The sequence below is a fragment of the Cololabis saira genome, chromosome 6, assembly GCF_033807715.1.
Source record: "Cololabis saira isolate AMF1-May2022 chromosome 6, fColSai1.1, whole genome shotgun sequence".
Lineage (NCBI taxonomy): Eukaryota > Metazoa > Chordata > Actinopteri > Beloniformes > Belonidae > Cololabis > Cololabis saira.
In genome coordinates, this window is record NC_084592.1 from 26278579 (window position 1) to 26290468 (window position 11890).

Consider the following 11890-nt stretch of genomic DNA (forward strand, 5'->3'; position numbering starts at 1 on the left):
AATGGCAAAATGCAAAAACAAAGAATGAGAGCTGCTTCACACTTTTTTTGACAAATCAGAGAAGACTCTGTCCTTCAGTAAGACTTTGCTCCGACAACTTGTGGTGGACAGTTAAGAACAGAAAAACCTTTCAAATTTAATAAATCAAATCATCTTAGTAATTGGTGGTCCGATCTTGTGACTTATTATTGTGACACTTCCAAGAGTCAGACCGGCTAACAGTTGAGCGTTGATGCGTCACATTGATCTGAATCTTGCCTTCCAAAGACGCTGTTGTCACTGATTCCAGTCATTGCCAGCCCAGAGACACGGTACATCCTATGTATCCTGGATAGGTCACTACTTCATCACAATGAAAAGCTATAGCCAAAGTCCTTTCATACTTTGGCCGAATTAAATTTGATCCCATTGCATCCGACATGTTGAGTGTGCTGGAATGTATGGATTTTACTTGCTATATCTGTTCTTGTCCGAGTCGTTTAGATGTCAGCCACTTAGCTTCCTGCTGCCTCCCCACTGGACCGAACACACACTCTGTTGGTCCAAATAAATCGTTCTTTCATCACCGTATGTGTGTGTGAGAGAGATTTTGGTGTGTAGTTCAGGACTGTAGGCTCTCTGTGTTGCAATGACAGACACAAACCAGCTGCCCGCATTCCTCTCTCTCTCCCCCCTCCACTGACTTCTTACAAGAGATTTCCCCTCCCCCTACCATGTAACAGAGTGTCCCACACATACTTCTGCCATGCCACATGTATGAGAGTAGACAATATATATAAGCATATGCACATACACAGACCCATTACATAGTCACAGAATGAAATTAGACAAGAAACAATCTAGTCAAAGTAGGTAAAGTCAAATGAGAACAGAACTGAATCCGTCATTTTTTTTCCGCCCGTGCCTTTTTTTTTTCCACCAGACCTTAAAGCGTCACTTAAAACTCAAAATATTTTCACTATGCTTTAGATCATCACCTTGACTCCTGTGATCTATTTCTGCTTTGCTCCATTGTTGTTGCCATGACTACTTGCCGGATTCATGCACCCTCACCTTGATAATAAGGATTTTTTTAGCTTGTGACTGGATCAGGAGGATGTTTTTGCCCTCTGAGTGCAGCAGAGAGTATAATAGCTGTAAATGCTGAGAAGTTATTCAGAAGTTTTTAATCTGTAAATATGGAATCATGAAACTTGTCAGCACGACTTTTTAGGTAGAATGTGTCCTGTGCTCCATTGTTAGTATACGAGTCTTTATCATAGTTGCTTTAATCCCAGATCTTAGTCAGTGTTAAAGCAAAATAAAAATAAAAGATCCTTGATGGCTCCCAAAGTTAACTAGCATAGCTTCATGTTTAGTGGTAGAGTCCAACTAAGGGTTAATCATTCTATGGCATCATATAGTGCAAGTAATGTCTCTGTAACATACAGTCTGTCCAAAGAACTGTAAATACAACCACAATATGTCAAAATACACTTATCCAGATGTTTTACTGTCTCACACAACTTATACATTTAATAAATGTGCTCCTCAGAAACATTTGACATGCTGCTGAGACCAGCTTGGTGTGCCAACATGTCCTGGAAGCTGAATAATCTCCTTAAACTAGAGTGTTTTTTTCCCCACCTTGGCTAAACATTTAAATAGTTGTTCAGTGTTGGGTTTCAGGTGGTAGCTCCAATATTTCCCACTTTAATGGTGCAAGCACAGTCCAAGCCATCAAAGTATTTTTTTCTGTGCACATCTCATCTTACTCTGCTGTAAATTCACGTGTTTATCTAGCCTGTATTTTTTTCTCCAGCTGCAGCAGACTGCTGTCCAAACAGTGACTGCCTGTCTGGGATCCCGCTAGACTGCCCACAGCTGCTTGACCATCGCAGACACTATCCACAAACATATGCACACGCACAAACAAACAGCAGCAAATAGACACGATGAAGTATGTCCCATTTGACCTGAAGTGGCTACTAACTGTTGGGTTTTACACCGCAGACAGCCAGCGTGAAAGAAGCGAGGGACAAAGCCAATTGAAAACACCATAATCTTGCCACGGCTGCAGGCGCATTTGTCACAATGTCTGTGTTTTTGCATGTTTATGTCTGTGTGTGTGGACTGGTAAACTGGGATTCAAAGCCTCTATGGCTTTGTTGGTCTGATCTTTTTCCCACCAAACTGCAGCAAATCATCACATGCCAGAGTCAAATTCTCATCAGTCATCATCGATTTACTGAGTATGGTACTGAACATTCGGTTCCTGTGGGAACCCTGATTTTCTCTGCTGGAATAACCTTTTTTTTATGTAAAACATATTATGAGTAAAAGAAATGGTGCTTGAGAGCTTTCATTTTTTTTAATTATCCAACTTTATCATGCCTATTGCCACCCAATGTCATATTGTGCAGTTTTTTGCTGTTCCTCAGATGCTGATTTAAAATTTTAAGACAAAGCAAAAAGCAAAGTGTGCAAAAAAAGAGAGGTCAAGTGGCTGACTCCAACCCTCCCTAGAATTTGTTTTTTAAACTGCTATAATTGGAGTTATAAAGACAGGGTTGGGATGTTTTGGGCCTGTATCTCTGTACTACTTTCAGCAAAAGAATTTTGTATATATTTAATTATTTTCAAGAAGTTGCATCAATTTAGTCTGAAAAATTGCAATCAAGGTTTATTTCAGAAGTTCCTTTTGCATTCAAATGTATTAAATCCAGTGCCACATAGCTTTGATGTGTTCCTTCATTATATCTACATCTTTTAAATTGTATTTATAATTATTTTTTTATTTTTTTTCCTTAATTATTGTTCAGCCAAGGAAAACGCTAAAAGGTCAGACTGTAACATGTGGTGAGTAAGACTGAACGCATTAATACACATAAATATGTGGCCACTGAAGAAACTTTTTGTCGGTCCAGCCAGTATTACTCTCTGTAGAGTTGTTTAAAAATTGTGACATTTTTTAAAACATGTGAGCTATGTCCTCGCGACATGGCTAAGAACTTTTGTGCAGGCAAGTTTCAGCTCAATGACTTTACAACCTGCTTTCAGTAGAGGAGCAAAAGGTACATCTCCTGAATGTTTGTTCCAAGTATGTGGCGCTCAGTATCTAAAAGTTTCTTCTTCGTGTTTAGTTTGGTCTGTGGGAATGGGAAGAACCCTGCTATAGGATGACCCAAGCCAGCTCGAAAAATACTTTGGACCAAAAGCTTTTTTGGGGCTTGGTGTATAAACCCTATAAGGAATTAATGCTTGTGCAAAGACGTGATATTTGAGGTTTGCTGTCCTTCCTTTCTTACAAACATAGTAGAAGCACTCTGAATAGGCTGAGGGTGAATTTTTAGTGCACAGAGTTCGACTGTCTAGCATGCATTCAGCTTTGAGCTTTGGAGAGCCTGAGCTATTTTGAATTGCTAAGTTGCTGGATGAGACAAAGTAGTCCTTGCCTTATAGAAATGTCTTAGAACAGCCAACAAACTAATCCAGTCCTCTTAATAATACAGACAAAAACCATAGTTAGCCAGGAATGACAAACTGGAATTTTTTGATAAGAACTGTGTTGTGGTCAGTGAGAAATCTATACTGACTAGGCTTTTATACTTGCTCACTTTTCAATAGGCCGTATCACACCAAAGAGCTCCCCTGACATCTCCTTTTGGTTGAACTTCTCCTCCTACTCCTTTTTCCTTCTCCCCCTTGCCCTCTTCGACCTTTTCTCTTCTTCCTGTCCCTTCCCCCACGAAATGCCCACCCCCACCCTCTTTTTATCTCAGTCAGGGAAGAAACACCAAATGCAGCGAGGCCTCCATGCAGTAATACCATCCACCCCTCCCACACTGGGGTGCTTTTGGTCAGATTGATCTTGCTCCTACTTTAAATTACAGCTGCTTTGGCCGTAGTTCCTCTCAATCCTCACAACGATGACACAGTTCTGGAGCTACGCCTGATTGATTGCAATCAAACACTTTACCACCAGACCAAATAAGTACCCGTTTACTGTTTAAAACCCAAGAACCCATATGGGTTTTATGAAGTTGTACTTATTTATTTCTTTTTCTTTTTTCATGGTTTACTCACTGTGCTGCAGTGTTTACATGTCCCACACACAGTGAGTGGCTGTGTCTGAGGAGATGGAGAGAACTCAGTTTCACACTCAGGTACACTCAGCTAAGCAGAAAAACTGCAGATTGGATTGAAGATGAATTGTTTTAAGATATCTTCTTCTATTGCAAAATATCTTTATTGTAGAAATTGTTGTTCTCAAAACGTATAATCAGAATCAGAAAGAAGTTTATTGCCAAGTAATTTAACACACACAAGGAATTTGTTGTGGTGATTGGTGCAATACAAAAGAACAAATAATATTAAAAGAAAAAATGTACAACATGTTGGTTTTAAAGTGCCAGAGTAATGAGTCTGTTCAAAGGTGACCTAGGATGTGCCGCAAGAGATCAGAAGTGTGGTTTTTACATCAGTGATAAACTGCATGGGCTTCTAATTAATGAATAGAATAGAATAGAATAGAATAGAATAGAATAGAATAGAATAGAATAGAATAGTAGACTTTATTGATCTCCCAGAGGAGAAATTCAGTCATGCAGCAGCCAAAACACACACACGCTTTATACAAAAGATTTAAAATAGAAATAACCATAAATAGTTAAATAATAAAAAAGAGCAATATAAAAAGTAGAATAAAAAGTAGGAAAAGACTATGTACAAGAGAGAAAAAAAGTAGTAAACACCAAATAAACTATAATATAATAATATTTACAAAATATTTCCAAAAATACATGAGGTATTAGTGGTTATTGCACTTTTAAAGAGACAGGTTTATTGCACATGGGTGGCTACTTTAATTAATGCTAATTAAACTATATAATATATGCTCATCAGATCTATTTAGATAGATATTTTTATCTAAAAAAATTGTTATTTCGTTATGGTATGGGCATGATGCATTCGTGGTGGGGGGGAAACAAAGAAAAAATATATCAGGCTATTGTTGTATTCAGGTTTTAGCTACATGTCTCTTTTTTTAAGCTTACGACAGAGATAATCTCTATTTAAGGATTTAAAAAAAATAGTAATTTAACAGCTCAATAAAAACGTATGCAAATCTCACCAGGAAATTTGATTATTTTGGGTGAAAACCTCTGGTGTAATGTAATTACTGTAACATATTTTTCTGCAGTGGGGAAATAAAGACCAATCAAGAGCGAGTCCTGTAGGAAAACAAACGCTGTGATTGGCTGAGACGCGCCGCCGGTTTCCAGGCGCCCCGCGCCCCGTCCGCGGGGAGAGGGAGGGGGTGCCTGGAAACCGGTGGAATCTGCACGGAGCTCGAAGCTCCTGGACGAGAAGCCGCTCCGCCAAAGTTCAGCTAAAACACTGGAAATACACCCGCTTATACTCCACATTTTTGCGCATTAGAGCTCAGCACGCCGGGACTACTCGAGTTTTACCTTTATTTTGTGTGAAAACGGCACTGGAGCCGCTGCGGAGTGAGAGCGGACTGCTTGGAGTCAGTTACAAAGAACATTAAGAAGTCATGACACGGCGGACGCTTTACTTGGATTTATTTTTCTGAAATCCGACAGGAAAAAAGCCACGCGAAGGCAGGAGGCTTCTACAGCCAGAATAATTGGAGTATTGAAGTCTCGGGGCGGATATTGGGAGATTTTCCCCCTGGTTTTAGGCGTTTTTGAGTCGCCCCACTTGGATCAAAGTTTCTTCCCTCCCCCTCCTCTCCTCGCAGCTATGGCGGCGGCCAGGTTGCCCGTTGGCTCCGAGCTGATCCGGATCATGTGGCTGCTGGCCGGGCTGCCGGCCCTGCCCGCCTCCGCCCAGCACTACAACAGCGACAGCGGCATCTCGGTGCCGGAGCACGGCTTCTGCCAGCCCATCTCCATCCCCCTGTGCACCGACATCGCCTACAACCAGACCATCATGCCCAACCTGCTGGGCCACACCAACCAGGAGGACGCCGGGCTGGAGGTGCACCAGTTCTACCCGCTGGTGAAGGTGCAGTGCTCTGCGGACCTCAAGTTCTTCCTGTGCTCCATGTATGCGCCGGTGTGCACCGTGCTGGAGCAGGCCATCCCCCCCTGCAGGTCCCTGTGCGAGCGGGCCCGGCAGGGCTGCGAGGCTCTCATGAACAAGTTCGGCTTCCAGTGGCCGGAGAGACTCCGGTGTGAGGCTTTCCCCGTGCACGGGGCAGGGGAGATCTGCGTGGGCCAGAACACGTCCGAGCCGGGCGGCCCGGCCTCGTCCTCGTCCCCCTTCGCACCAGAGCCGGTGACTCTGTTACCGATGCCGGGCCGGTCCGGCCCCCGGCCCCCCCACCACCCCCCGACCCAGCAGTTCTCCTGCCCGCTGCAGCTGGAGGTGCCGTCCTACCTGGCCTACCGCTTCATGGGGGTCAAGGACTGCGGGGCGCCCTGCGAGCCCAACAAGCCCAGCGGGATCATGTACTTCCGCGAGGACGAGGTGAAGTTCGGCCGGCTGTGGGTGGGGATCTGGTCCATCCTGTGCTGCGTGAGCACCCTGTTCACGGTGCTCACCTACCTGGTGGACATGCGGCGGTTCCGCTACCCGGAGCGGCCCATCATCTTCCTGTCCGGCTGCTACTTCATGGTGGCCGTGGCCTACGCGGCCGGTTTTTTCCTGGAGGACAAGGTGGTGTGCGTGGATAAGTTCAAGGTGGACGGCTACAGGACGGTGGCGCAGGGCACCAAGAAGGAGGGCTGCACCATCCTCTTCATGGTGCTGTACTTCTTCGGCATGGCCAGCTCCATCTGGTGGGTGATCCTGTCCCTGACGTGGTTCCTCTCCGCCGGGATGAAGTGGGGCCACGAGGCCATCGAGGCCAACTCGCAGTACTTCCACCTGGCGGCCTGGGCCGTGCCCGCCATCAAGACCATCACCATCCTGGCCATGGGCCAGGTGGACGGGGACGTGCTCACCGGCGTCTGCTTCGTGGGGATCTTCAACGTGGATGCGCTAAGGGGGTTCGTGCTGGCGCCGCTGTTCGTCTACCTGTTCATCGGCACGTCCTTCCTCCTGGCCGGGTTCGTGTCGCTGTTCCGCATCCGCACCATCATGAAGCACGACGGCACCAAGACGGAGAAGCTGGAGAAGCTGATGGTGAGGATCGGCGTGTTCAGCGTGCTGTACACGGTGCCGGCCACCATCGTCATCGCCTGCTACTTCTACGAGCAGGCGTTCCGGGAGCACTGGGAGCGCACGTGGCACATGCAGACCTGCAAGCGCCTGGCCGTGCCCTGCCCCATGCACAACTTCGCCCCCATGACGCCGGACTTCACCGTGTTCATGATCAAGTACCTGATGACCATGATCGTCGGGATCACCTCCGGGTTCTGGGTCTGGTCCGGGAAAACGCTGCAGTCGTGGCGGCGGTTCTACAAGCGGCTCAGCAACGGAAACCACGGGGAGACGACGGTGTGAAGAAGGTGTGGAGGATTACAAAGGTACAACACCTCAGAGTTATGAATTTTGGATGCAACACCATGAAAATAAGTCCAATTAGCTTTTATTTCACTACTTTTTCATTGTGATTTTTTTTTTTTTTTTTTTTTTTTGTCTTTCCAGGTTGTGGTAACAAACCACAACCAAACTTATCTATATTCTACAGAAGTTGGAAAAACTTTCCTTTTTTTTCTTTTGTTTTTCTTCAAATCATCAGACGACCCACACCCATGGGGTTTTCATCCTTGGAGCATAAACTGGTGTAAATGCCACTCTTCTCCCTGGACTGTAACACCGAAGTTACTGATTGCATATTATCAATTATATCCTTATGTTACAATTTGAATGTACTTCCTGTTCACTCCTTGTTGTTGTTGTTTTTTTGTTGTTTGTTTGTTTTTTCAGCTGACGAACTGAACAGACCGATGTTTCAAGCGGTGTGCCTGTGTTGCGACAAATAAGTTCAAAGATTTGATCCCCACAACAGTCATTACCGCTGAGGGATCCCTGAAATATACATGTTACTCTCCTTTTAGTTGAAAACAGGAAAGCTTTAATACATGTTAGAGTTTGCAGGGTACAATCTCAACCGTTTTTATAGGAGGAATAACTCATAACTGACACGTCTATCTTTATGTGCCGAGAGCACTGCCCAGAAATAAAAACACCCCCCCTTTTGCATTTTTTTAACCCTTTTAGTTTGCTTTTTTTAATGTTCTGGACTGATGAATATTCGCTCTTGTCTTGAATGTTCCCTCCGAAGATGAATGAAGTTATGTGCTGGTTTGCACAGTTAATTAAGTGTAAGAAAAAAAAAGACTGCTATGCCACTGATTGACCTGGACCCAGCATTTTAAGGAACGCGCGCGCACACAACACACACTCTGTAACTGAGACACAACAGCTCATTGTTGGTCTCTGTGTGTGGTCTCTCAACTGTTGGATTCCCCATCAAAAAGGCTTTTTTTTTTTCCTTTAAAAAAAAAAAGACTTTAAGACACCCAAAGCACCGTTTCAGTGATCCAGATTTAATCCGTGGGAATACAAATGGTTTTCCTGGAGCTCTAATGTCTTTTTTTATCTTGGCTAATGATGACCGAATATGTTAACGCCCGTATTCTGCTCAGTGTAACTCAGTTCTCCTTATTCTTTATTTCAGATGAAGTGTTATATAGTTCCCACAAGCAGACTGAACATTTTGGAGATTTTAAGTTGTTTTTGCATCTGTGCTACTTTACAAAAAGTCTAAAACACAGAAACTGCATGTATTTTCTCTGTGTGTGGACTTGAACGTTCAATGTTCTGTTTTAGTGAAATGTCACGAAAGAGGTCAAAGATCACAGCCATGCAGAAATATGTTCATCTGGAGAATGCAGCACAGAAAGGCTTAGCAGTGTTGAGATGTTGTTATCTGGGCCCAAACCCCATCAGTACATGAGAATTTAAACATTGTATAGATGAAATGTGACATTGCATCGGCTCAACCAGTTGACCGGACCGTGAGGACAAAAAAAAGACATGCAGGAGAAGAAAAGCGTTAATTTAATACTCTTATAACCCAACACTATTACGAGAACGAGGACATCAGCTTACTTTATGTGGTAGATTTGGAGCTTGTTTTGAAAAGCTTTTGAGAGAGGTAACTAAACATAGAAAGCTTCATTTAATAACGCCTCATGGGTAAAAGTTTCATCGTTAGCAGAAATAGTCATAGAAGTCCACTTTTTGCTTGCAGCATGCTGGTCATTTGATATGCGTGAGTTCCCCACTCAGACTAAATAAAATTGGTAGAAGGGTTTGTGGAGAAGCAGTCATGTGTAAGGCAGCATATGACTGCCAGAACCCTCTCTTTCTTGTCAGACAGCACATTTTCTCTGCAAGAGTCACTTATTGGTAATGAATGGGAGCACTCTGCAACGGTGAGGGACAGCTCACAACGTCATGACCTTCTATAGAATTGGAATTCTAGTTGCTTGAATTTTTATTTTATTTCATTTTAGCTGTGTCCTGAATCCATATATATTAACACTAAAATATGCTTACTTTGTACCGATTTTCTTCACTCATAGATGCAGTTTGTATATAATGCAGTGCCATTTTTCCCATGTGAATGTACCACGTACCTCAAACTGGCAAAATTCTGTTGACTGGATTGAGTTAGGAAGCAAGTCAACAATTCACTGTCATTACATTTTTACCAAACAAGGCAAAGTAATTCTGTTACTGTCTTGAGACAGCTGAGAACTGCCAGTGTCACTGATACCAGACTGACTTGTTTGTATTGTGCTGTTTTCAGAAGTAAAATGAGTGTTTTTATGTGTTTTTTTTTTCAGAACACGTGCAAACCAGCAAGTAAACACAGACTGATTTTTAAAGGCATATTGTATTTATATGGGGTACTCATTTTTATCTCTCTTTTTTTAATTAAATGAGACAAGCCCATTGTAAGTGTACATTTTGAATAAAAGTGATAAAGTTTGTAATGTGTTGACCCTTTTCATTTTTTTGACACAATTTATTTCACATTGTAATCTATAGTTTACAAAACTATTCTGATCTCAGTGCATAGTCTAAGACTAAGATAAGTAAAAAAACAACTTTTTATACATGAGCATTAACATTGAAAAGATCTGCATGCGATATGCAGCCACTAAAGTCGGTGGAATAAATGAAAAACATGTTTCCTCCGCTGATTTGGACGCCTGGCAGCTTGAAATGAATGAGTTATCTGTGTGGACAGAGCCAATGTGGTTTAACTTAACTCAGTGTTCTTCTTGTTTATGTTACTCAAACAGCTGCATCATTTTCTATTAAATTTTCTGAAGTTGTTGATTTTTGTTCTGTCAAACATCTGTATAAGTGTGATCCAGTGGGAAACCTTACTGGAAAACCCAGAATTGAGTGTTTCACTCGGTGTTGGGTGATGACACACCGCTGAAGCAGGAGTCACACAGATGGGTGATGGGCCATTTGTTGATAAAGTAATGTTAGTACTCCCCTACACTCAGGACCTCGTATGTGCACTTGATCCAGTTTTGCACAGGACCACAGAACCCCATGCTTTTAAACTACTGCAATGGTTTACCTACTGAAAAGGTCCGACAGGGGGCGCAATAGACTTAACAAAAAGATGGTGCCAATGCATTTACATTGTTTTGTGTGCTTCCAATTTTGGGGGGCCAAAGTTAATTTTTACAGTTCATAAGTGATAGATGCCTGACTGTCAACTAACCCTCTTGCAGTCATTGGCCCAATGTCTTAATGTAGTTACTGAGGACTTCTCACAATCAATACTGTTTAAATACAAAAAGCAGAAAATACTATGTGGTCAAAATAATTTCTAAATGAAAAAAGCCTTTCCTGTGAAAATGAAATAGTTTTTACACTGCACTGAAACGTTTAGTCTTGTAATTCAGCAGATGAAAATAAAATCTAGATTTTCCAGTCATCCAATAGATGCAAATGTCTTAATGATTACACCAGCTAAATTATTTTGCCATACACCCTTATTAAACGTTTTGTGTCAAAAACTTAAATTGAACAATCAGTCTTCTTGTGCAAGAGAGGAGTGTAGGAAGAGTACTATACATCTAGTGAGAACCTATGCATGTACACTTTGCTGCTGGCCTCTAGTGGCCACGGGTGGAAATGGTTACAGAAGCCCTTAAACTATTTCAGAACACTGCAATAAAAATATTCAAGTCAACATTTGGAGCGGATTGAAGTATTTATTCAAAGTTGTCCTGAGACACAAACGCAACATTCTGTGATAATATGTAAGTTTGTCTTTGAACCACTTCAAACGTTGACTTCTGTACTATATCCAGTAGTTGGTGATGAATGTGTTTCTCATGGGATTTTCTTTAGCAGTATTACCGCAGGTTTTCGGGTTGATTTAGAAAGCTTCAAAAACACTTTTGACCTCATTTGTTATGACCTCATCTAAACTTTGTGGGTTAAGTTGTAGACCTGAAGTCCAGGGAAATGATGTATAATATCAAATTGAGTTTAGTAAATGAAATATATTTGTAAAGTATTGTGAATTTATACCATCTGATATTAAATATTTGAATTCATTTCAGCTCAACCCCTGTGATTGCTGATTTCTCAGACAGCGCTGTATCAAGAGCTTGTATCTTTTAACTGACGTTATTACCGCGTGGGCAAGAGATTACTTTCAAAAGGATTTGGACTGAGTTTTTATTTTTTATTTTTTACAAGTAGTACTTAAACCTTTTCAGTGTTAAGGGGAAAAAAAAGAAAAAATCCCATGTGAGTCATGTCCAGAGGTGGTATTGACATCTCTGGTTCCAGCAGAGCAATGCATGAAATGTTTAGTGAGGGTTGAAAAAGATCAAGGAAAAGTGGGATCAGAGTGATCTGTGTTTGGATAGAACCAATGAACTGAACATGT

At 42.3% G+C, this 11890-nt stretch overlaps 1 protein-coding gene across 1 annotated transcript; it reads left to right on the plus strand.

Moving 5' to 3' along the window:
* Positions 1 to 5302: 5302 nt before the first annotated feature.
* LOC133446066 (frizzled-7-A-like) lies at positions 5303 to 9959 on the plus strand. The gene has a single exon (XM_061723813.1). It carries the CDS (start codon positions 5749 to 5751, stop codon positions 7453 to 7455), a length of 1707 nt encoding a protein of 568 aa, XP_061579797.1. The 5' UTR covers positions 5303 to 5748; the 3' UTR covers positions 7456 to 9959.
* Positions 9960 to 11890: the final 1931 nt, after the last annotated feature.